General features: G+C 38.9%; 1 protein-coding gene across 1 annotated transcript in view; it reads left to right on the forward strand.

Annotated features, from left to right (window-relative positions):
- The window catches only part of SRGAP1 (SLIT-ROBO Rho GTPase activating protein 1), a 138875-nt gene that overhangs the window by 91374 nt on the left and 20797 nt on the right, over positions 1-26704 (forward strand). The window contains exons 7-15 of the mRNA XM_041465689.1: positions 3726-3947; positions 4735-4836; positions 6503-6700; positions 6820-6904; positions 10660-10687; positions 13656-13689; positions 16761-16821; positions 16985-17062; positions 18570-18704. Of these exons, the coding sequence (XP_041321623.1) occupies positions 3726-3947; positions 4735-4836; positions 6503-6700; positions 6820-6904; positions 10660-10687; positions 13656-13689; positions 16761-16821; positions 16985-17062; positions 18570-18704 (943 nt within the window). The remainder of the gene's footprint in view (positions 1-3725; positions 3948-4734; positions 4837-6502; positions 6701-6819; positions 6905-10659; positions 10688-13655; positions 13690-16760; positions 16822-16984; positions 17063-18569; positions 18705-26704) is intronic.

Consider the following 26704-nt stretch of genomic DNA (forward strand, 5'->3'; position numbering starts at 1 on the left):
AGAAATTTTTTAAAGATTCTGAGTTTCAGAGGAACAACAAACTATACACTGCTGCTAATCTGGCTGTTAGTGCCAGCATCAGTCCATATGGCACATATTTTTACTCATTTATGTTGAGGACTCTCCGCTCATGGCTACACATTTACATTCATTAAATTTGTCTAAGAGGAGGGTAAGGACCTTTCTTCAGATTTACCGTGCCTTTTTATGATCTGAAGATAAATAGTAGGAAATAGAGATTAAAACAACTTTACTGTAGTTCTGCTGTTGAAATAAATAAAATATCAATGTGTTGGTCTTTCTTAAAATGTAATTTCTGAATCTCTAATTACAGTATGCATGCTTTGGACAGTTAAGAAGTTAAGGAACATTTAGCTATTGTGAATTTAATTTATTCTATAAAGGTTTTTTATTAATAATTCATAAAACCAAGTTTAAAACTAGGGTAAAGTGTGTGCAGCTCACAATCTTTATTACGTAAGTCCTCATAAATATGGTATGTACCCTTAGATCCCTTTGATTTGAATGTGGATGTCCATGTAACAAAATACTTAGAAAGTGACTTATTCAGAGATTAAGGCTTTTTTTATTAATTCCTCTCTCCATTGACATTAGAATTTTACTACTATTCCTGAAACAAAATTAAATGAAATAAGAGCAGCTTGGTTTGGTTGAAGCTCTGTGCTAAGCACTTCAGTTTGTTTTGTTCAAGCCTAAATATACTCTGGGGTACAATAAAGGCAGTAAATGCTCTTGAGACTGCTTCAGATTTAATTTCAAGTAAGAATAAAATGCAAATTACAAAATTAATTTTTCACACACATCCCAAATGCATCCCTCATCTCCCTTCATTTTGCCCAACCAAAAGTCTTTAGGAATCCAGAAATGCAAACCCATAGTCTCTGACTTCATTCTGTTATTTTTCATCTTCATGTCTTACTGCACCAAGTGACATCTCACCTGTAGCCCACAGACGGGTAGCAGGTCCATAGCACCCTGGCTGTACCCTCGGTGAGCCTCTGACACTCGTATTTATTTTGGCTAGCAGTGTGGTTGCTCACTTGAATTGTAGAAGTCTTTCCACAAATCTACAGATTTTTCCTGAAAATCATGTAAATACACGTGTGTGTGTGTGTGTGTATAGACAGCTCTCTATTCTAAACCATGTTTCCAGCAGATTAAAACAGAACATTTCTTTCTGCATAACCAAGATACTATGACAGAGCTGTTACCCTGTGTGTCCAGGTTTTGGGGAAAGTGGGCTATGGTCTGGCAGAAGTAAGAGCTGTGATGTCTGAGTGTTTAGTTTTGCTTTTAAAAAATAACTTCCCTCATACAAATTCTATTTTTACATGAGTAATTTAAGCAAAATTTCAAGTTCAGATGCTTTTAATTCCATTCAAAGAGACACTTGTGATAAAGCATTAGTTCAGGATCTGCATTTAATTTTTGTTTTCTCTGCTGGCATTGGCATTGCAAGAAAATGCCTTAGCCTGGCAAGATACTCTGCTTCACTTGAAAAGTCCTCTTCTTGTCTGATTTGTTGCCTTGTTCAGCTGTCATCACTTGCCAAAGATGATCATGGTCATAGTGACTGAGTAGATTAAGGGTTAAACAATGAAGTTGTGTCAGAGCATAAAGGCTGCAGTTTTATATTCCGGCTTGCAAAAAAACTGCATCAGAAACCCACACAGCTCTAATTGTAAATCAATAAGCTTTCTAGTAATACTCAGATTAATCCACCAAAGCCAAAATTGAGGCTGTAGTTTTATAACACATGGGTAGTTGGCAATGCTAAACCTGGCACTGCCCTCTATTTCTAATTCCTTTTCAGCTTAATCTTCTATGAGGTCTTTCTGAAACTAATGCACATGAAATAAAACAGCTGTCCCAATTCACTTTCTTATCAGCACTTTTAGTCTGTCTTTTTCATCCAAGATAGTGAATTAAATATGAGATCTGATTTGACATAGAACAAGAGAAAAACACCAAGAGACTTTTCCTTTTAGAAACAGTATTTTTGAGGCTGGTGTTCTTTGAAATATGGATGCACTTCAGTATAAAGGTTGAGTGGCTGTTTTAGTAAGTGTAACAAAAATTTCCTTTTTATAAATGCAAAAGAGAGGTTAACGTATGTGTGTGTGATTGAACATGACATCTTTTTCATTTTGTTTGAATCGTTCAGCATCTGGTTTTTCAGAGAGCCACTGTCCCAGCTGCAGTCACTCCCTGGAGTACTTGCTAGGAGTGAAAACTTAGTCTTTCTGGAAGCTTTGTTGTGAATTAAACAGCTCTCTGTTAGATTTCAGAGAGCAGCTTCATCACTAGTCATTACCCTGCCTAGGTCAAGGTGTGAAGTGTTTAATTCCCTTCTATTCATCAGTGAAGTGTTTAATCCCCTTCTACATGCAGATTTTGGTACGGTAAATAGGTTGAAAGCTCTTTCCTTTTGTCTCCCTCTCTGTCTATTTCTCTCCTTTTTCAATTAAGTAAGAGGAAAGAGAGGGGAATGTGATCCCATGAATCCAGTGGGGTTTGTAATAGCTGTGAGGGAGTAACTCATATAAACAGTGCATGTATACATATAAGGTACAGTGGACTGAATTCAAATTGCTTCTTTCCCCAGCTCCATAGGTACCTTGGGAGTCCTGCAGGGATGGGGGACTTCAGGCTGTGGTGGGCATGAGGAGGAGTGGCTGGGGACTGAGGGATGTCCTGAAGCAGGATGCTCTGACTGCTCTGGCCAGGCGTTGGCCTCTGGTTGGGGCACATCTCACCCGTTTGAATAAAGAGCACTGCTTTGTAAGCAGCTGTTAGCAAACTGATGTGCCACTATTGAGGTGACATCTCCCCCCCTACCTGGAGACTCACTGAGCAGAAACTCAGGGTATTTACTGTACAATGTAATGTAGGGAAACAATCAGCTGATATGCTACTGCTGCGACATTTTTTTAATATATTCAGCTGTTCTCTAAAATATTAATGTAACATGAATAATTCAAATTGAGGATGTTTAAAATTCAAGAACAAACACAACTTTATGTTTTGCCAATTAGGTTTCAATTACATTCCATTTCATAGGAAAAAAATACATAAATTATGACTTTCTGCATTTAGTAACATGATGTATATTTCTGGCTCTATATGAGCATGGGAAATAAGGTGTTTACATTGAATACATTTTCACGATCAGGGAAAAGATGTTAAACCTTTCCTGTTGTATGAAAAAGCATTTTAGATGGATTGCTTATGCTGAAAGTATTTGTGGAGGTTTTGGTATGGGCACAGGCATGGAAGCAGTAATTGCTTCAAGTTCACTTTGCTGCTGTCATTAACTTAGATGATAGTTATGTTAGCATGTGTTTAAATAGGTGATTCAGGGCTTACAGATGCTGCTGATGCTGAAAAGCCCACTTGTTTGTGGAGTCCCAGATGTTATTGATATACAGTGCCTGCACTTCGGTATCTGATAAACAAACTGTCACATATGTACACTTGATCTCTTTTCTAAAACTGTCCATTAATCTTTGCAACAGATTGGGGATACAAAATACTTAGTGTCTTGATCCCAGTAGTGTATTTTAATTTAGAAGATATTTTGTTAAATGCTTCAAAGATAGAAAAAATTTAGGACAGAAAATTTTAGTGACAGTTTCAGGATTGTGATATTGGAATGGCGTTTCTCCTTTTAAATTGGTTTTCTTTTCCCTTTATTGTTTTTTTAGTGTTGTGATCTTGGATACCATGCTAGTCTGAACAGAGCCCTAAGAACATACCTTTCTGCAGAGTATAATCTTGAAACTTCCAGGCATGAGGGATTAGACATCATTGAAAATGCAGTTGACTGCTTGGAGCCACGCAGTGACAAGCAAAGATTCATGGAAATGTACCCTACTGCTTTTTGTCCACCAATGAAATTTGAGTTCCAGTCTCATATGGGTGATGAGGTCTGTACACTGACAAGTATCCCCAAGTGACTGTTTCTGTATAACAGGATAGAGAATTTATTATTTACCAAACACTTTTACAAAGAGTTTGGTAAAAGCTACCCGAAAGTCAGTGGATCAGCAAGAATGTTTTGCAAAACTTGCAGCACTGTCTGCTGCTTCAAAGTTCTCATGTAAATTCTGTTAAGTGTTACTGTATTCTGTATCATTTATAATGACATTGCTATAAATTTGCTGGCCAACCTGTGCTCAGCCCAGCACCAGTGTTAGCAGCGACTTTGCCTTTACTACCTGCATCACTCAGAGTTTGTGGGTGCTATTTGAGAGCAGCTACAGAGCCGCTCCAAATTATTCGTGCTGCAATGCAGCCTTTCCCCTTATTCTTCCCCCATTTTATCATCTGGAGATTTCAAGCATAGTGGGTACCCCAGCTGTGCCCTCTTCTGCTACACCAAAGGCCAGTAGCAAAGCAGAATTTGAAATCACCCATGTGCCTATTTTTTTCTGATGGTAACTCCAGGTAACTTGCATTTCTGTGTGATACAAAAGCCACAAAAAGCACACATACAAAAATGCTGTGTTCTTTATTCGGAAGCTGTAGTACATACTTCCACACCTTACAGCACATAAGTACTTTAAATTTAGATGGGCATGTTTTATTGTCTGCTTTATTAGGTTTTAGCTTTAATAGCTTTGGTAGCTATTCACCTAGTTTTAAGAAAAACAAGACTATTGACTGGTTATTTTAATTACTTGCATCTTACAGCTCTTTTTGATTCTTTGTTAGGTTTGCCAGGTCTCTGCCCAGCAACCTGTGCAAGCAGAGCTTATGCTTAGGTATCAACAACTACAGTCACGATTGGCTACACTCAAAATTGAAAATGAGGAGGTAAGACCTATGTCTACAAGGGCTGAGCATTGAACATGATTTTCAGGAAGGTGCAGTGTTTCCTACCTTGCCAAAAGCATGTAAATGACCCTGAGGTGGCTCCAATCTGTGTAAGTGGTTTTAATTTTAAAAAACACATACTGGCACATATGCTAAGGTAGATCCTCACCTGCTTTACAGAGGTTTGGAAACTTTGTCTTTTACCTGTCCATACATTCACATTACTGAGTTCTGTGTTTTGTAGATGCTTCAGTGTAAACTTGCTAGAGCACATATTTTTAAATTCTTGTGACAGAAAGCCACTGAGAACAGTTATTGTCTCCTGTGACCACCCTCTGTCCAGTCCTCAACTTGCTACTTCTTTAGTACAAAGGAATTTGAACTGTCTTTTGTGGTAGCTGAGTCAAGATCTCTTATGCTCTCAGCTACAGCTATTTATAAACATGATTAATGAATGCCTGTGATGGGAACAGCTCACCTAGCAAAATAAAATGCTTTTTTTGGTAAAATATGGAAAAACTGTGCTGTTCTCTTTCCCCTTCTCTGGCAGTGGAAATAAAATGCATTTTTATCACAGTTGAGGCAATGTTGAAGTCCTTCAGTTTGCATGAGAATCTCTTCCTAAAAGAAAATGTAGAAATAATTTAATTTCTTCTTAAGAAGATATTAAGTTTTCAGGATGCCAGTTTTTCTCATTCTAGTTTGTATGTTGAATGTCTAGAACAAAGTATTAATGTCTATGAGACATGTACAGTAGCATTAAAAAAAACCCAAAAAACCAAAACACTTGCATTCAGAATGTCTCTCAAGGTAACAAAGATGAAAGGAGAAAGATAATTTCTTTCAGTGAAATGAAGTGCAAGAGCATAAAGGGAGAAATCATGTTTGACAGGCATGGAAGGGATATTTGACTACATTGGAGTTGTGTGTAGGCATGTCCATGATTTGGTTGGCCCTACTAGAGACTCCATCTGAAGCAAAACTGGGAAGTAAATCCCATCCTTGTGAATCTTACCCGTTACTTTATTGAACTGTGGAAACTGCATCCCTTGTCCACAGCATCCATGCCCAGGTTTCCACTGTGGGCAGTGGTGCTCCATAGGTCATAGGAGGGCTGGGAGTCTGGTGTAAATTGTTCTTTCTCGAGCCCTCTCTGTCAACCATGAATTCCATTTCTGCAGTCTGAACATCACTCTGCCCCTCATCACAGCACTGCACAGTACAGGGTCACAGATTTTTTCCTTAGAAGATCACGTTGTTCTGGCTAGATCCAGATCCCTGGATGTAGATATTTGATATAACACACTGACCATGTTTAGGAGAGCTGACCCTCTAGAGTGCTGTATCATCTCTATTGCCTCCAGATAAGGGAACTTAAACAAATCATGTCACATTTTAATTCTAATTTCAAACAAATGCGTGAGTGCACTACAGAGCCAACACAAGGGTACATCTGTGTTTGTGGCTTAGACCATGGTGAAGCAGAGAACTAGACAGGATATCTGTTACATAGATATCTGTTTTAGCACACCTGACTTTTCACATTTACACACCTGTTTGTTTGGGGGAGTGTGCCAGGGAGTTACTGTGAGTAATGAGCTTCCCTTCTAAGCTGTTCCTGTATATATTTATCTGGCATTTGGCAAACTCTGCTTTTTAATACCAGGTTAAGAAAACAACAGAAGCTACCCTGCAGACAATACAAGATATGGTCACCATTGAAGATTATGATGTGTCAGAGTGTTTCCAGCACAGTCGCTCAACAGAGTCTGTGAAGTCAACAGTCTCTGAGACATACCTGAGTAAGCCTAGCATTGCAAAAAGAAGAGCTAACCAGCAGGAAACAGAGCAGTTCTATTTCATGGTATGTTGGTTGCTTCCTCATTCATGTGATGCAGACCAAACACCTGAAGTAAACATTATCCAGAAGTTCCTGGGATTTATGTGTCATGCATAGTAATAGATTCATCTGCATCTCTACAGAAATTCAGAGAATATCTGGAAGGTAGCAATCTCATCACAAAACTTCAAGCAAAACATGACTTGCTGCAGAGGACACTCGGAGAAGGTAAATATCCCAGAATAAACTGAAAAGTGCTTCCAAACTATACAGCGAACCTCCTGAAATGCCAAAGATATGCAGGAAAAAAAATACAAAACTTAAAATTTAATTGTCCAGTAAACATAGATTTGATTTTTACCAATCACAGGTTTGATGCAGTGGTAAGAGTATACACAATAAATTGATTTTAGTTCCTCAACACATACTTATTTCCACTGCACAGATGTTTAGATAAATGACTCTATTTGGCAACAGAACTACTGAATGAAAAATCTCATGCCTGAAAGGAGTGACACAGTCAGTGCAGGTTTATTTAAGAGCTGTGACAAATGTAGTATTTCTAGACCCTAACAATTTCTGTTGACTTGAGGTTTTAATGAATCACACACTATGCACAGCTCCAGCCTCTTACCAGCCCTTCCAACAGGCACTTCCTCATGCACTGAAGGGAAAAGGGGAATTGCAGAACAAACCTTGAGAACTAGACACACAGAGTGGAGCAGACTTGAGAGGAAGTGAGGTTACACCACAAAGAACAAAAATCTTCTTGTGGAAGTTAAAGACTGTGATTTAAAGTTTAGACTCAAGAAAGAAAACCTGTTTGCTAAAAGAATTACTCTAAAAGATGTGTCAGCTTATTTTCTTTTTACTGCCAAGTATCTGTTGTTAATCACATCTGTTCTTGCTTTTAATACAAAAGCCCAGAACACCTATTAGCAGTTCAGTGGCTATCACTCAAACAAAGCCCCTGTCCAGGGAGTGACTGAGGCTGGGGATAGGATATAAGTTTTCTTTCAAAATTGAACTGTAGAAGATGGTAGCTGTTTTTAGACAGCTACCTATGTTATCTTCTTTCTCGTGGAAGTTTTCATTTAATAGATTTTTATTTTGAATGTGTGTGGTGAATGGTTTATTCACACAAAACAGTGTGCAGCTGGCTTTAGTCAAAAAAAGAGGACGTTTTTCTCCTGGAAGCTCATTGAAAATGTCTTTGGAAAAATACAGTGAAAGGGAGGGAGATAAAAGGCAGCAGAATCTGCTACATAAACCATGTTGGAAAAAAAAGTAAGGAAAGAATTGTTTGAAAGGAAACATAAAGAAAAACTTCTCAGCAGGGTGACCCAAGTGATAAATTGCCATTAGGCTCTGGGCCATTCTGCCATGCTGAGGCATGCTTGGACCATTCTGTTTGAAGAGTTCCCTTCTACACACCATCTGTAACCCCCATGTAGTTAATCTGTGTTGCCCACAGTGGTTTTGTGCATATTTGTTGTCCCAACACCATAGCATGGCACATACAAATAGTACCTCAAACATACACATTTACATTCAAAACTGATATTTGGAGCCATCATTTTTACAGGTTAAGAAGTTCTAGTACCTCCTTCAGTTGAGGCATGACCTGCATTAAAATGCCCATGCCTTGGATGGAGGACCTGGATTCTGAAAGTTTCTTGAATGGGGAGGATTGAAAGGATCTAATTACAGTGGTATAATGAATGTTATTGCTGTAGCTAATATAGAAATTAATTTGTAGGACATGGACTGCTCCCCTGCTCCCCTCAAACTGCCTTTTCTGGAAACTTTAATATCAGCAGGACTGCAGACAAATAACACAATGTGCTGTGTTAAATAAAGTGGGAGAAGGAGAGGATTGTCTCAACTGCAAGTTTTCCTTTGGCACCCTTTCTTGCTTTCATTCAAAACTATACAGTGTAAGGATGTAGGCTGAATAGATCCAGGTTCCCATCTGCTGCCCACAGTGTTAACAGCATTTGGCTTCTATTCTGGTTCATCTCCTGCCTACTACAGTCTTACTGTTTATGAACACAGCAGATACATATTCATGATCTGCACAGGGAAGATAGATGAAGTGCTCTGTGCTGAGTCTGCTTCTACAGACTTGGAAAGTAAATAAGAAATGCTGAAATGAAATTGATACTAAACATAGGAAGCACACTGATGCCTACATTAGTCCTGATCCAAAGGCTCATCTATTGAAAGAAGAAATCAACAAAGCAAAGGGAAATGCAGGAAAGAAAACAAGGAGTTGTAGAAGAAATTCTCTGAAGGCCCAGACACCTTTTACCCTAAACTGTTAAATAACAAAGATGTGTTTAAAAGCCCCCAGGTACAGCATTTGTAACATCTTTTGTTTTACTGACATTTATTATTGGAATTCTTAGTCTCAGCGAGTTTCCCATAGTAACGTGAGTAGGGAGAGGTCCCTGGCTTACTCTTTTTCTGTCATAGGTTATTTTTCATACTCTTCTTTGATCTCTCTTTTTCATCTGTCTAACATCGATGCCAGCAAGATTCATGTGTCTTACTGTCAGGGGTTGTTCCCAGAGCTTTTTCTTTGTGCCGCTTTGAGGGGATCCACACTCTTGTAGTATTGCAAAATATATTTTCAGACTAGGGTCTTCGGTACTGTGCAGTACTTTGCATGCATCTGAACACTGGCACATAATAGCATGTTTTTCATATCACTGTTATTCATTCTTCCTGGCATCTGAAAAGCTGGTTTGGTGTCACTTTCAAACTTGGACCTAGCCCAAGTGAAGCTCAGAGTGATTTTCAGAGATCATATCCATGGATCTGTTCACTGGCATAGGTGTTTAATTCTTCACTAATACCTTACTTGAACCTGTTAATAGTGAATTTTGTTTGCAGTGTGTGTCACTTAATCCCTTTTAAGGGCTTCACAGTTTTGTCATTATTTGATACAAAAGTATTTCAGTCATCTGCACAGTGCTCTGACTTCTTAGCTGCTGTCATCTCAAGATATTAATAAATGCCTTCTGGATTGCATAAATGGTCCTAATAGGAAGGTTTGAGTAAATGGCTGTTGCATTTTTTGCCATGATGAAAAAAGACCATTATAAGTCCACTGGGTTTCCTTTTCTTCACTAGTTTTTGATCAGTGAGAATATTTTGCCACTCTATCCATGGCTGTTTAGTTTCTATCATCACCTCTTGTGAAAAAAGTCATCAGTGGCCTTTGAAAGCTTAAGTAAATTAATTGAACTGATTCTTCGTTATCTAGTATTTTACTGACATTTTCAGAGATTTTTAATAAATTAATAGGGCACAATCTCCCTTTGGCAATGCTGGGCTCATTGGAACTTACCATGCCATGATCTTTGTCCTGTTTCATTATTTTGCTTTTCATTATGATGAGTCAGTCATGCCTGATTTACTGGTCTGTTGATCTGCCAAGGAGCCTTTCTGGAATATGATATTTGTTTCTTTACAGTTCCCTGCAGTTCTCTGTGGTGTTTCTCAGTGATAGTGTTGTACTTTTTTCCTGTAATACACAGAGTAGGCAGTCTTTTAATAACTACTCATGTCTAGAGCCCTGCATTTTCAGCACTGAACACGTTTAGGCACAAGGCACAGTGGGAGATGTAATCTAATCTTGGCACAGCTCTATTTCCATACTGATTTAGACACTGAAACATATGAGCACCAACAATAGACATTGTTTGGAATTTTACTTGAAATTATTTACAGTATCAAGTGAATCTAAATCTTTGGGTTTGCTTCTTAAAAGTTGTTCCATAACATGGGTTCTATTTGTATTTTAAGTGGAACTGTGGAGATAGTAGGTAACCATTGTGCCCTGTTTGTTGTACAGTTGTATATCTTTTGCTGGTAGTCGGAAAGTTAGGGCTAAAAATAATTTGCTAAGTATCATTTAGATACAAAAATTTCAACCTAAAACCTACAAATCATTGTTTCCTGTTTATTTAACTTTCTAGGTCACAGGGCTGAATACATGACAACAAGGTAAGATATCTTTATCTGACTTAGTTTAGAGTTAAAAAATAGGTAAAATCTTAGAATTAACAAATTTTAGAACAACTTTGTAAGGCTTGTTGCTATTGTTACATAAATTATGTACAGACCCTGTGTGTTTTAACATTCAGCATTTCTGTTTCAGCATGCTGATGAGTAAAGGATCAGACCATTCATCTTCCTCATTTTTGTGAGCTGCTTTGGCCAGTGTCAAGGGTGGGACAAGCTGGGAGATCCTCAAAAATATTTGTGAATCACACATCAAATTTGGAAGTTGCAGGGGGGACTTAAGTGCTCGAAAAGAAATATTTTTCAGTTGTCAGAGATACCTTGCCTCTCATCATTTGTAATTCAGTTGGTCAGGATACACAGTTTAAAAGAAGCTGGTAGGAAGATCAATTTGGGCAATGGGCTGTGTCTTTGATAGCCTGGCTCTGAACACAAATACCTGCCTCCCCCAGCATCCATGTGTTCCATACTGAAACGGCTCTATAGATCCGCAGAGGAGAAGGGATTCAGTGTTAGATCTCCCAGCTTTGTGCTGCATGTACTTTTTCAGTTGTGTAATGCCACAGCTTTGAAGCTGCCTCCAGATATAAACCTGGATGAGCTCTGCAGCCCCCGGAGACTAGGAGGGGGCAATGGCAACTGCTTGAATTTGCAGCTGCCACTTGTATGTATCACTGCTACAGGCAGTGTGCCCTGCTAAAGCAGGAACATCCAGTCCAGCTTGCTTGGTCTCACTCTTCCCTTCCCTTTCCATGCAATACATCCTTGCCCAATGCTTTCAAGAACCGTATTTCCTGGTCCTGATGTTTCCAGGACATTTCTACAGACTTTACACTGGATTTTCTCCCACCACTCCATGTTCTTTATTAGCTCTGTAACTAAGTTGGACTTACTCAACTTCTTTGCTTACATGACTTCAGTTGACCTCAGTTGAAAAGTGGTTACAAATCAGAGCATTCTTCCCAATTGCTGACATTAATTCTGACAACTACCTTTAACTCTGCCTCCAGGTGCTACCATTCCAGGAATGCATGGAAATCAACAAGTTTATGTCTAATGAGAAAAACCTCCTTTCTTGACTCCAATGCAGGCGACTCATCAGGCTCACATGATCCTAAGTTCCCTGCTGTGTAAACAGCTGAAAGGAGATGGTGGATTTAGGCAATGATTTTACCTTAGCAAAGTGGAGGAGCAGTGAAGCCATCTTTCCTCATATCTTGTTACAGCTGGTCACTTGAGAAAAATACTCGGAGGAGTAGGGCCTGCCCATCTGTTCCTCAGCACCAGCTCCTGGGCTTTGGCTGGGCCCTGCCTGTTGCCCCAAGGTTCAGTTATGTTTCTGGACTGTGAGACAATGTTCTTTAAGGTCAAAGTTAAATTGTAGAAGGGAAGAAGATATCTTTAAAGATGAGTTTAAAATAGCAGATAGTATTCAAACAAACTAAAGTCCCACTGCTGAATGCTCTATGCCTTATTGTTTCTCACTGATCCCCCAAAAACATTTGATTTTTTGCTAAGTCCAAAAAAACCTCTAGAAACTGCTGGTGCATGGGAACTAAGGAAGCTGTTGGCATTTAACTGTTGGCATGACATTCACAAAATAGTTTGTGATCTAGAGAACAGTATTTATTTGCTGTAATCTCTTTCAGTCATAGTCATCACGTGTAACACACTAGGTAAAATTTTGCAGACCAAAGTTTTGTGTGTTCTTCCTTTACTTCTTTATGTGTTATACTGGTTTTATTTATTTGTTCAAATTGATATATTTTTAATTCCATTAGCCAATTAGCAAGGTGTTTCTTTTCATGTGTGAAGTTGTTGATGTGCAAGGCTAAAGCTGTTTAACCTTCTTGGCTCTAGCAGAAAATGCAGACAGTTTGGTTTTGAAGCATCTTAGGAGTGTGCTGAGCAGCTTTAATTTGCATTTGAATTTTCTCCAGCATGAAGCAACTTTTCTGCTTGATAAGAGGTGCTTCGAGTGGTCTGTGTTCTGCCATGGCTGGCAGGATGAATTCCAGTGGTTGCTGCACATTTTATGCATGACCACCACAAAAAAAGCCATTCCGATTGTGCAGTGTTTGGAATAAATTTATATGATAAAACTGCAAAACAGGGATTCATAAAGAATGTCATTATTTATCCATAAGTAACTTTTAATGGGCAGTTCTCCACTCTTTAATGTGGTACACTTAAATTTGATGGAAAGTCTTTATTTGATAAGTATTGTGTTTATTTCTCCCTTTACAGTGTTCTGTTGTTTTGCCATGAGCTTACAGACATTTCATTTTATTGCATGACTTAATTCTACCTTGCTCAGTAATCATATTCCCTTCCCTTAGGCCTCCAAATCTTCCCCCTAAGCCCCAGAAACACAGGAAGCCCAGACCCCGATCACAGTATAGTGCTAAGTTGTTTAATGGTGATTTGGAGTCGTTCATCAAGGTACTGGCACCAGCCACCCCAGTGGCTGATCTCAACACTTCTTACTATAATGGTCACCACCTCGCAAAAGCTGAGGCAGATCATTATGTTTAAGTCTGTCCTGGGGCTCTTCTTTCCCAGTTGATCAATATAATACTTCCTGAAGTCAAAGGGAAAGAGAGGGATTCGTTTCTCACATTAGCCTCCCTACAGTTGTGTTAATCAAGTAGGAATAGTATTGTCAGCCTGCTTTTAGTAGGAAACTTTGCTTCATGTAGTAGGTAGGATATAGTGGTACAGCCCACAACTTACCACAATTTCCTGCTTGCTATTTTCATAACATCCAGTGTTCAAAGTCTGTGGAGAAGCAGCATTTCCCAGGGTTTGATGTCCAGATTTTGATTTCCTATGACTTTAGGAATTTATTATATTGTGTGAAATTGTGATCAACGCTATTCTGGATCTTGTATCTTTGCTGTATTTACTATCTTCTTCTTTCTCATACTTTTATTTCTAATAATGCTTCTAGCCGAGGCCGAAGGAACTCTCACACGAGACATCAGGTATAGTTCTGGTGACAAGAGAACCAGCTCTGCCTCGCTCTCGGGTTGCATTCCTGCCTGGCTCAAAATGAGTTCTTTCAAAGACCTGGAGGGAGAAGTTTGCATTAAGAAATGAGTGTACAAATATAGCAGGCAAAACTAAACCAGAGCAGAACTCTGGAGGGATTGTAGTCTTAAATGATGGATATTCTCTTACTCATTTTCAAGGACTCAGCCACATAACAGTTTGTGCCTCTGGACACTAGCTGACACAGCTACAGGAAAGAAATCTTTTAAAAATTGTAGAAATACATTTATAAATGCAATTAATGAAATTCTTGACTTCAAGCTCTGTGAATTGGGTTTGAATATTACAGAGATTTTTTTTTTTCTTGTTCAGTATAGCTATTGGCAAACACTTTTCCGAGCAAATTCTGTGCTTGGTGGCACTGTACTGATTTAGCTGTCTTGGAATCAAGCTTTCAGTCATCGTCAGTACAACTAAAGGGGAAATTATTATTATTTTCATTTTTATTGTTACACAGGAGGTGCCATGAAATGTAAAGACTTTGAGAAATCATTACATGAGTAATAGATGAGTATTATGAGCAGTTTCTTGCTTAAGGGTGAAAGTAAGCAAGGAAGCAGAAATTCTCACAATGAAAGCCCCTAGACTAGAGAAGACAAAGCAAATCAGAGAAATGGTCCCCCATCATATTCCCTCACAAGGGAACATGGCATTGTGGCTGACAGGGCTTACTTGCAAGTGGGGAGCCCTATATAATTAGGCTTTCAAAAGGAAAGGTCAAAAAAGCTGGTAGCCTTATGACAGATTTGCCAATGTGGGAGCTACGTTAGGACAGCATCTCTGCCCAAAGACCATGTCATTACTGGTAGGGATGAGTCATTTTGACAGGCACAGCTAGTGAAATACAGTATCATGCCAAACTGTTTTTTTGTTTGAGTTTTACATCGTAAGAAATTCTAAATAATCAAAAATATCCATTCACTGACTGCACACATCAGATTAAATTCACAGTAGCGGTAGGGTCCCTGTTCTTGACACACACCAACACAGATTGTTACTTCAAATTATTTTCCTTTGATTAGATCCAAAAGGCAAAGCTGTTAGTTTAGATTATTTTAGGGTATTACTTAAGTACAAAGTACAGTGTGGTTCTGAACAGATCTCCAAAAATAGGTATGAAAGTGATTTGGGTTTTGGGTTTTTTTGTAATTTCTTACTGCAAACACTACCTTTTCCTAGGCTTTACATTCTTTGCATGAACCATGAACTACTAACAAGAGATGTGGGTGCATGTTGTGCATTTTTGCTAATACTCTGCTCCGTGTTGGTGAAGATTATGGTGTTCCTGGGTTTAACAGCTGACCTGATCCAAGGGGTTTTTTATTTAGCTGTTACTGGATCATGACACAAGTCAAAGAGGAAATGCTAATCGAGCCATTACTGATTCTTGGCTAGCCAGTCTTTGCTAGGTTTTAAATTAAAAGACAAACAAGCTACAATTTAAACAGCATAGTTAGTGATAACAGTCTTTTGTAAGCCCCACTAAAACAAGCACAGGGTCCATGTAAGATTAGGGGGTTAGGTTGCCTCAGGAAGTGCAGTTGCTTCACTGTGTGTTGTTTTCCAAACATTTTACTTGTTTTTTCTACTTGAGCTTAATTCATGAACTTCTCATTAGTGTAGTTTAACATGAAAATGAAGTACTAATTTGTAATAGGAAATGTGTATTCTGAGTTACAAGGTCCTTTTGAATTAATGATTTTATAATTCAGACTGATTTTATACTAAACTTCCAAATGAATTAGTCAATTCTCTGAGCACTTACATATTGGAAATTCATTTGGAAAGAAAAATTACAGCTTCCAAGACAAGAAATTCTAACATTATTTATGAAACAGTAATTTCTGCAGCATAAGCACCAACTTTTCCAAATAATTTTTCAATCATATAATTTATGTCTTTAATCTGTATTTGATAACTTCTGGTCACTAGTGTGCTTGAGTTAAAATATCCTTTTTTTAAAGTGCCAAAACGAAAGGTTTCCAGTGGTTATTTTGGAAAATAAGCAGTTTAAAAAAAAAAGACAACTCACCAATATTATTAGTGTATAGTCATCTTCTCCGCCTGCCATCACAAATGCTTTTTATCCTGTTTTAAAACACTTTTGTGTAACTGAAAATGTAGCTACAGACCTACTGCTGTGTCATTGCTGAGATGAGGAGCTGTGATTTCCGAGCTCTGCTGGTGGGGAGGTTCAGGCTGTGACCTCCCTTTTCCAGTGACCTTGTGCATAGAGACAAAGCAGCTGGACCACATGCTCAGCTCAGAGTAGCTGCAGTTCACCACCTGAGGATTGCCATTTAGAGCAGCCAGAAACAAGATGCCAGCCCATCATCTGCCCCATGGCAGGGCGCACAAACCAGCAGAGCCATAGCAGTGCCCTCAGTCAGGAGGGAGACATCATGGTACCCCGTGCAATGTCACTTGGTGGCTCTGCTCCAAGAATGTTTCTCATAGTCCAGCAAATCCAGAAAAGCCTTGTAAATGGTTTGTGATAAACTTCTTGCAAAAAGAAAGCCCCACATTGAGGAATTGGGTTCTGTGTAATTAGGTCCATGTAGGATTTTCTTCACCAGGAAAATAAAGGTCAGTTAAATGGATACAGAGGAATCATCTCCATCATTAATTATTATTCTTAATAATAATCTTTTTAAAAGGCAGATTTACTGCTTTAACTCATTTTGCTTCAAAAGTCTAAAATGCATGCATGAGCTTAGATGTCACATACAGTGTTAGCCAGATACAATGACAGAGGTAGAGAACTGAATTTCCTGAAGAAATTATTTTAAGAACCATAATCCTTTTCTTTACCTGTTCCTTTTCCTCCCTCCCTAAATAGGAAGAGAGCTCTGTTAAAAGTGGTATTTTTATCTTAGGTGTTTTTTTGCCAGCACTGTATGTCCATCTAGATTGAGCAAGAAAGTGCATTTTCATGTTGAGGCCATAGCAGGGAGGTTTCCTCTTTCTGATCTGCAGCTCACTCATTCTGCTCTTGTTTTTTCAGGATTCAGGGCAAGTCATTCCTCTTATTGTGGAAAGCTGTATCAGATTTATAAATTTATATGGTAAGCTCTGAAAAAAATGATGTCATTTCATTATTGTCCTGACTTTTTTTGTGTATCTGTTACATTACTCATTTAGCACCACAGCTTTGTTTTTAAAATACAGATTTTAAGTATCTTAAAAAATAAATTACTTTTTCAGCGCTGTCTTCCATCTTTTCTGCAGGTCTTCAGCATCAGGGGATTTTTAGAGTGTCTGGTTCCCAGGTGGAAGTCAATGATATTAAAAATTCATTTGAGAGAGGTAATTGGTTTTTCATTTATTTGAGCACTTTAGTATCTGACATTTAAAAATCTTTTAAATTCTAATAATTTTCTCTGTGTAGTTCACCTAAAACTTTCCACCATCACATGCTTAAACATGAAGTATAATGGTGACATGTGCATGTTTTCCCCCATTATGTCCTAGGAGCTTGAGGGTTTTTCTCATTTTCTTTAGACAAGGCATATGACTCTTCAGTCAACTGTGAATGTTTAGTTTTTTGTTAATGGTAAACTGCAAATGATATTTCTGTGTATTTTATTTTAAAGATCCTCAGAAAAGAAAGGTATTGAGTTTAATTTGTTTCAAGAGACTATTTAATGAAATTTGAAAGTCCTGTTGCTTGATCTCCTGGAATACAAGTGCTCAGCTTTCTGGCCCCTCTGCCAAAGTTGCATCATGATCCAGGAAAATAGGGAGTAAAAAAAAGGGGTCATTCCATTTTTCATTCCCAAAGGAAACTTCAGCCCCCAGAGGAGGAATTACACAAAAAATGCCAGGAAGTACAGCCAGGTTTTTCAAAATCAATGGCTTGCAACACCCAGCCTGGGATTACTCTGCTAGGGAAACCAGGATCCAGCCATCCTCCAGCTGTGTTAAAGCAATACTTGTTACAATCTTTTTTAAATCTTACGTTCTTTTTTTCTTGAGTGTTAAAAGCTGGGTTGTTTTAATTTCTAGGGAAAATTAAAATTTCTGCAGATCATCTGCAAATGACAAAACCCTTGAAGCAATAAGTCTTGTGACTAAAAGCATAAAAAATATGCACAGTATTTTGCTCCCCAGTATTAGTTATATATATCTTGTTAAACCTGATCTTTTCTTTGACAAGATACATAAAGCAGCTGTTTTCACTTGCTAAGTGAAACCACATCCCTCCATTCTGCAGCTTTTAAATCTGCTTATTCTTAGCTCCTCCTCCTAGGTAGTGTTATCTTTGAAGATCAATACATTTTAAAGTGTTTCAAAATAAAGATTATTTATATAATTTAAAATCACATAAATAAAACAGTGCAGTCATGGCTGAGGTTTCAGTTAGATTTTCAACAAAGTGGTTGCACATACTCCTGATATTTTAGCTTTTTAGAATGAAGACACATTTTCAATTCAATGAGTGGTCTAACTCCATTTGTTTTATGTAGGGCTCCAAAGAAAAGCCTGCAAAACTCTATTCAGTTAAGAGTGTTTGACTTTTTTATTTTACTAAGTGTAAATCACAACATGTCCATAAATACCTAGCTGGAAGTTCAGGACCTAAGAGATCAATAGGTTATGTAATTTTAAGGAAGCTTTATTTAGGCTGCCTTTTTTTAGTTTAATCATAGCCTGGGATTTCTAAATTAGTGTTTATTATCTTACTTGAATGCTTGCATTGCCACCTCCCACATACTAAAAACAAAAACCGCCCAAAATGTCACTCACTCATAAAAATGTTCCATGCAAGAATACTCCTGCATGTGTGTTTCATTCACTTTATTTACTTTTTAAGGTGAAAATCCTTTGGCAGATGACCAAAGTAACCATGACATTAACTCAGTTGCTGGAGTACTGAAGCTCTATTTCCGAGGGCTGGAAAATCCTGTCTTTCCTAAGGAAAGATTTAATGATCTTATTTCTTGTATCAGTAAGTATAAATTTCTGGTTTTTCTCAATAGAATTTTACTTTCAGATACACAGTAGTAGCCTGAAAAAACAGCTAACTTCACAGATTTTCTTGAGATGATTTGTTTGCTGTGTGTAGCACTCTGGCTCAGATGTTAGTCATACTCACAGCTGCAGTTGTTCCCTTTTTCCATTGGGATTAATGTACAGTACAATTCTTTGTTTAACAGGGCAGGAAGAATATCTTTTGGTATACAAGGGATAGTTAAATTTAAACACATTATTATTTTCCTCTGTGCACTGGGGCAGACAGAAGTGAATGAAGTTGTGAACATGCAAACAGATTGTGTTACTTTCCAAGGTTTTCATGCCCCACAGCTTGGGGTCAGCACTGGTGAATAAGTAACTAACTGCTCAACATTGTGTGAGTCTTGATCTTTATTGTCTTCTGCTGAAAGCCACCAATCTAACCCAGAAAACTCTTGGGTGCAGGGATGGAGGGGAACAGCTGAGTGTTGTCTGCAGGAGAGCCTGGTCTGCCTTCCCACACACGAATTGTAGTGGGGTGCCTTGGAGGAGCATTGCATGATCTGTGACCTGCTGGTGCTCATGACCAGACATGAGAGGTTGTAGTAATTTGGAAAGTTGTCAGCTTTGAGGAAGAATTTCCTTTATAACTTGCCTCCCTCAATGAAATGGAGAAAGAGGCAGTTCCACAGGTAATGAGAGCCAGTCCTTTGGGATATTAATTAGGTCAGGCTCTCCAAACTGTTATTTTGGCAGAGATCTCAGCTCAGCAAGCAGGGCCACCAGTTGATGGGTGCATAGTGTTCCAGGCTGGCAGTCAGGATTTTAGCCCCCTACTTGGGGGACACAGTGTGTGTGGTTTGCTTCCCACACAGGGAGGATTGTGGTAACTCCTCCTGGAGGTTACAGATACGTGCATCACTGTGATCACATCTGTGTGCAGTATTTTGTGTTTCATTGTTTTTGTAGGGTTTTCTGCAGCTGTTGCTGCTTACAGACTTGGTGGCACTGAGGAGTCCTAAAGACCTGAAAACCAGAGTTCAGCAGTCTGATCCCTGATGCTGAGGGGGACAGTGTCTTTTTAGGAAGCATAATCCTGGTTCTGCTTCAGTTCAGCTTTAACTGACTGTGGTGGCACAGCCCAGAAAATCTCTGCAAGTCATAGAAATGGAAATGTATAAAAGGATCATTTTGACTGAGTGATTTTCTGCATGACAGGGATGATAGAACTTTGCCTAATAATCCTGTGCTAGTTTCCGTAACTTCAGGATGAATTAAAGCGTATCTGCTGGAAAAATTTGTTGATTTAGTGGCTTTGGTTGATAGAAAATCTACCACATTCTTGGATAAACTGTTCAAATGAATAATCACTTTCATCATTAAACATTTGTACTAGATTTTTTTCTCAAAGTTTCTCCTGTCAGATTCTGGCCATTTGATGGTTTTTATGTCTTCATTATTTTGACTAAGCATTAAGAGAAATATAAATGCTGGTTCTTGCATATGAAGATGTTAGTGCAGTCTGCTGTGTTGAAGAGATTTAAATACAATTGTAACTTAAATTTTAAAATACCTTGAATGAGTGTTCAATTTACAGAGATTATACGAGTGAATACTCAGGAAATGCAAAGATACTTGCCCAGAACAGCCTTATAAATGTGTTCCAAGAAGAGGAACCTGGATGATTTCAGAGTTCTCATTCACCGCTGAAGGTGCTGAAGAGGGAATGGGGTATTTGGAAAGAGGGGTGGAAGTTCAATGGACTGAGCAGATAGATCTGTGTGGCACCTGCACAGGCAGGAGAGATTCACCAACCTTCCAGAGCATCACTGTCTGAGCGAGTTCCAGTTCAGTTACCCTGAAAAAAGTATTTCTTTTGTTGTTAAGAACTTGAAGAAAAATGGCTGTGAATACTAGATCCCTAGTGCTAGATCTTGTTTTCCATAGAGAATTATTGCATGCTCCTAGTAGGCAATGAATTATTTTCTTGCGAAAGAGTTATTTCAATACTAGTATCTTCCAGCAGAACTGAAATCAGTGACAACAATAGCCTGGAACAAAATCACTGCTTTTCACAACAACATTTAAAAATGTTTATTGAGAAAGAGGTGTTGCCATCTGATCCTGGTTTAGACTGAGTGTTCTCTGAGGATGTCATAAGTCTGGATTGTCATCTCTATGACAGTTTGTCAAAACAAGGTGTAATGACTGAGTAGTTCTGCTAGCTTTGACTTCTGCTATTGCTGTTGTACAAGGAAGCAGAGGATGATAATATGTTGTTAAGAGTCTGAGATCTGTTTTCTTACAGGTTTTGGAGAAGCATGGGGGATGATTTTGTTGGTTTGGTTTTCATGAGAGTATCATTAGGGGCATGCTGAAATGGCCTATCAATGCCTTCAGCACAGGGAGTGTGGACCAAGGTGGGACAAAGGGGGCTTTCTCTGTGAGCACACTGGGGTGAGTTAGCTTTGTGTTGTAGCAGTGGGGGGAGTTTGAATGAAGTATGAGGACAAGAAGAGCTCTTGTGCCTTGCACCCAGAGCCAGCCCAGAGCCGTATGCTGAGGACAAGGGGCTGTGTGGCTGCATCCTCTGGTTATCTGAGAAGCCTGAGGTGGACTATTCTTACAGCTGTGTACTACTCTATGTGCTTTGTTGAATGGTGCACCAATTCCAAGGAATCAGAATGATTTGTTGGGAAAAAAACAAAAACAAAAACAAACAAAAAACCAACCAAACAAAAAACCCCCAGCATTTCGAAATACACTGTGTAGCACCTGCATGGTACATACTGTCATAAACTGTGGGTCTAAAACACCATTTCCATTGCTATGTTTTAACCTTAACACTGGATATCTTGCAGAAAGGAAAACTGTGTAGGCAAGATTTCTCCTTCATTTCAAACTTTGAATCAGTCATAGTTGTATTGGGTTTTTTTCTGTGCTTATGTGGCCTTACATATTATGTATGTCCGGTCCTCCTGCTAATGGGAACAGGGCCAGACTCCCTTTTTCTGTGGGAACTTAGGTTAATGTAACTTCTTTAGATCACAGTTGATACATAAAATCCACAAAACTTTCACATGTTTTAATTATGCATTTTTAGATACTCTTAATTCATGTTGCATTCATGATCTGAAAAACAGTCAGGAAAGGAATAAACATTCTTTTCAAATAGTTTTTCAAGACAAATGTCAGTGTGGTTTCTTAATTGTTGGCAGAAATTGTTACAGAAGGGTAGAGAGAGAAAAGAAATTTGTGAAGTTAATGTTCACATAAAACCGTAAAAGGGCAGAATGTCACGCATTTTATATGGAAATGTAATGTTGCCAGTGAAAAAACCTTTGAAACTGAAGTACTTAGTTATGGATGTCAGGCATAATTGAGGCTACAGCTGCAAAATGAACCTTTCCTCAGTACAGCAACCGAGAAATTCCTTTACATTTATGCATACATTTCCAAATGAAACAGAGCATTGTGAGTTAATGCTTTCCATTTTGTAAATACAGTGGAAACAATGTGAAATTACTGTGATTTTTATGGCAATTTGTATTAATTGCACTCATGAGAACAATATTATTCTGTTTGGGCTTATGATCTAATTTAGATAAAATTTGGGCCAAGTTGTATGCACTGGGCCAGAGCAAGCATGAAAGGTAGAGCAGAACATAAAGAATCCATCTGATTATGGGCCATAATGGTTTCTTCTCATTTTAAGGAGTGGCTACTCTTGGTCCCAGCAGCATTCTGTTATCCAAAAGACAATCCAAGGTTGGGGTGGGAAGGAGGAGAGTCCCAGTGCACTTCTTTCTGCCCCTTTGCAGGAACAGGTTGGACCAAAGACAAGTATTTGTAACAGGAGCTACCTGGAGGCAGAAGGTGCCTCCAGGTAGCTCCTGGAGGAGCTACCTCCAGGAGCTGAGAAGCTGAGCTCAGTAGGACTGGCTGTAATTCACTTCACTGCTGGGGGACTGCAGTTTCTGTCCTGCTGTGAGCTCTTACACACATGGCTTACTTAAGTCCATATTTACCTAGATAGTTGTGCCATGCAGCAGCAGACACACCTCAGCTATTCAGACTGCTTAACATCTGCACAGAGCATTGCAGTTCTTCATGGTTTCACCTCCCTTGCCTTAAATTTCATAGACAAAAAGGGCAAGATGAATGAAAACTTACGTCTTTTTTTCTTCTGATTTTTATTATTTTAGTCCCTTGCCACCAGCAGTGCCTGTTACCTGATGACATAAATGTTATGAAAGAAAATTATTTTACTTCTTTTCCAGACTATTGCCCATTACTTAAAGAGTAAAAACCTACTCTGAATCATCAACTCTTCATTAAAAAGTTTCAACAATATAGGAAGTGTTTTCTTCCCTAAGTGACAGTGGAGTGTGTTTGGTTTGTCCTCCTGTAATGCCTTCTTAAATAGATCTGAAAAATCTGTAAGTGGCATTGCTGAGTTAATGTATACCTATCTTTGAGCTGGATTGGACTCATCAACCAGAATGAAGAGGCACAAATTGTTAACTTCAGCACTAATACATATTCATGTAGATAAACTTTGAGCTGGATTGGACTCATCGACCAGAATGAAAAGGGGCACAAATTGTTAACTTCAGCACTAATACATATTCATGTAGATAACTTGTCAGCTGCAAATTGACCATAAAAATTACATCTGCAAGTGTAACTCAGTCCCATTTGGCATTCACAGGGTGTGTAAAATATGCATTAGGCATTCACTCTGTTACTAGTAGGCACCACACCAAGTGGAAATAGCAAGTAACCCCCACAAAGAGATACTACATTGGATTTTATCCTTCAAAGCCGTGGTCCTAAAGTAGAGAGACATCTTACATTACCATTGTTTGCTTCCTCCTTTGTGCTACTGTTGCTTGTGAAATATGCTTACCTTGCACAGCCGTGGATGTTAGTTGTAACACAGTTCATTAGTTGCTGACACCAGGTTTCTCCTTCCGTATGTTTTGATCAACAGTATCTTCCCTTTGCCAAATATTTGCAGTTCTGTTGTTCATACTGAGCTTGGCCCATGGAGGCTGGCTGTTAAGAGTGGCTGGTCAAACATTCACAGTCCAGAACTGATGTTTCAGATGTTTCCAGATGTTTCTGAGCTCTGCCTGCTCTCAGGCTGAACCTTCTCGGTTGGGTAACCATGGATCGCCTCCAGTGCAGGAGAGGCCATGTGTACTACCAAGTACAGTGATTCCTTTGCTTCTTTTGATTAAAAAAACAGAGTATGCAGCTGTCCAGGTGGCCCAAAATACTTTGAAACCACCAGTAATTGCTCTCCTGCAAAAGACTTGTATTCTGCATCGCTGTATCAATATATTTGCTTATATTGCCTTTTACATGCTCCACCACCTCAGGGTTATTGTTTAATTAAACTTTAATTTACCTTTTCTTAATGTTATTTGGGATTAATATACCCCTATTTTCATTTCTAATTTAGTTTTTATTTCTTTTTGTTTGGGGGCTTCCGTTAGTCACAGTGTTTTCTCCCCTCTCAGGTTTCCTTTACTCTTCTGTGGTAGATTGCTCACTTCTGATCTGTTTCACTTTAGTTACCTTTCAAAAACCTCATCATGAGTGACTACTAGGTGGTTAAAACTGTTATTTCTCCTGGAAGAGAAAAGTAGAGATTCATTGTTTCTGTGTGTCTCTACAGTAAGTGAAGGTGACAGTGCCTCTCCAGAAGAGGTTCCAGTGTTCTTGGAGACTGAAGATCACACTTTTCAAGGCTTGAGTGCCTAGGATTTATGTCTATCTCATGTGATTGAGAACCAGTCCTTAGTGTGTGGCTGACAGAGAGGGAGCTAGCTGATAAATATATGCAATGACATTAATTTCATCTGGATTCATTCATTCAGACATGAAACGTTTGAAGAGCAAGTCCCTGTGAGATCAGGAAATAAAGTCTTATCCAAGAGCAATGCAGGATTGCACCTCAACAGATTTTCTTGTGGAGCTTGTGATCTGCCTTTTTGGAGGATTTTATGAAAGTTGAACAGACATTTCTCAGAGGGGATTAAAGTGAAGTCAGAGGCTAAGACTACTGTAGACTTAAATGACCTCTGTGCTCTCTGTTTTTCATTTTTTGTAGTAACTGGTGGAGGCTTCTTAGATCCAAAACACCTCAGAAACTTAGATGCCTAGATAATGTTAAGAATAGACAGAAAAATCAAATTCCTTATATTATTAGGATACTTTGTTCACTCTTGTCTGTTGAAAATACATTAATAGTTCTGGGCTCAGGTGCCTGGCTCTTCCACAAAGCACTACAGTCATGAAACTCCAGAAGCTAGCTCCTTCCCTGTGGTAACCACATATTCTCTGAACAGAGAGAGACATAGTTCTCCCAGGATTTTCATGGGAAGCTGTGAGAAGCTGTGGGAAACTTAGAAGAATTCAAGCAATTATTATCTCTCTTTCTGTAACAGTTGTTTATAGATACGGTTCTCCAGAGTGTGCTATTCATAGTTCACCAATAGTGTGAGAGGTTTTTCACTTTGAGACTAATCCGGTCTCAGTTTAGCCAGTCAGACTATAAAAGTCACACCTTTTTCTAATAAGCAATTCTATTTTGCCTTCTGATGACTGGAGTCTCTCATTCCGTCCCTGACGCAACAGCGTCACTTCCCCTCCTCTTGTTTCACCCTACAAGTATCTCCTGTGCTCTGCTTTGACAGAAGCACAGTGTTCCCACAACAAACAGCTTCTCATTTTGCTGACAAGAAACTCTCATGCTTGTGGGTTTGACCCCCATGGCAGAGATGGGTCTGGAAGGCAGATGTGTCAGACCACAGATCCAAAAGTTTTGCTTTGCTCTGAGAATTGGGAACTAGAAAATAGTAACCATTTCACTATGTGATATTTATTTGACATTAGTCTTGATTTGTAGTTGATATTCCTGTGTCCTTCATAGAGATCTCTCTTCCCTGTCTCTTTCCACAGTCAGAAAAAATACATTAATTCTCCATGTGTTTGGCCTTGCCAGAGGCTTGTCCTCTTGCTTGTCTTTGGGAATATGAGTCTCATCATATCATTAGAGTAATGAACCAGTTTTCAAATCCCCTGATTTCTATTTCAGCTCAGCAGTTAAATTGCCTTACTAGGACAAATCATGTAATAGCAGGCACTTCTGTTTCCTTAGCTGAGAACTGGGTAATACCTCATCAGGCACTCAGGTAAAAAAAATCAGAGTAATGAAAAGAGTGTCTCCAGCAGAAGTACTGTGAGAGGGGAGGCGTGTCCAGCTCTCTCCAGCATTGAGCTTGCCAGTATTTCCTTGCAGCAACCAGACTGTAGGTTGGATGACCCTTCTGTCCTGAGGCTCTCTTTAGTAAAGCCATTGGAGACAAAGCAATGTTTTAGCTTTCCTCTGCATGGGAAGCAACAGAGCTGCAAATTCTTTCCACCTGCATGTAAAAAGATTGTTCTGTATTCATTCCATCTTTCCTAAGTACCCAAGCACTCATGTGCTGCATACACTCAAGCAATGAGGAAATTCAGCTCCACATTTAAAAGCAGGATGCAAATACATTGCATCATTACCTAGCTCCTTTAAACCAAATCAGTGCTGGGAAATAAAAGCCTCTTGAAATAATGTGGAAAGCACATAAATTTACTACTTGACAGTAGTTTGTATTTTCAGTAAAGGGACTTTGATGGAAACTGGGTCCAGTGTTACTGGGAAAGTACTGGAAACACACACATCTCATTCAAGCATGTATGGCTTGTAACTGCTTTGATATGGAGTGCAGGTCACTTCCAGTACTTAATACTGATCATGCTCCTGGTAGGACAGCTGGGATAGTTCAACACACTACACAGCCAGGATCTCTGTACCTACTCCACCATCTCTGTGCTGCCTGCTGCAGCTGGTTCCTGACTCATGCATCTGTCAGGCTTGTCTAGGAATTGCTTGGAAAAATTGTAGTCAGCAGGGACCACAAGCACACTGGAGAGCGTGGTAACTGC

This window comes from Pyrgilauda ruficollis, unplaced genomic scaffold (assembly GCF_017590135.1).
Source record: "Pyrgilauda ruficollis isolate IOZ18807 unplaced genomic scaffold, ASM1759013v1 scaffold19, whole genome shotgun sequence".
Taxonomy (NCBI): Eukaryota; Metazoa; Chordata; class Aves; order Passeriformes; family Passeridae; genus Pyrgilauda; species Pyrgilauda ruficollis.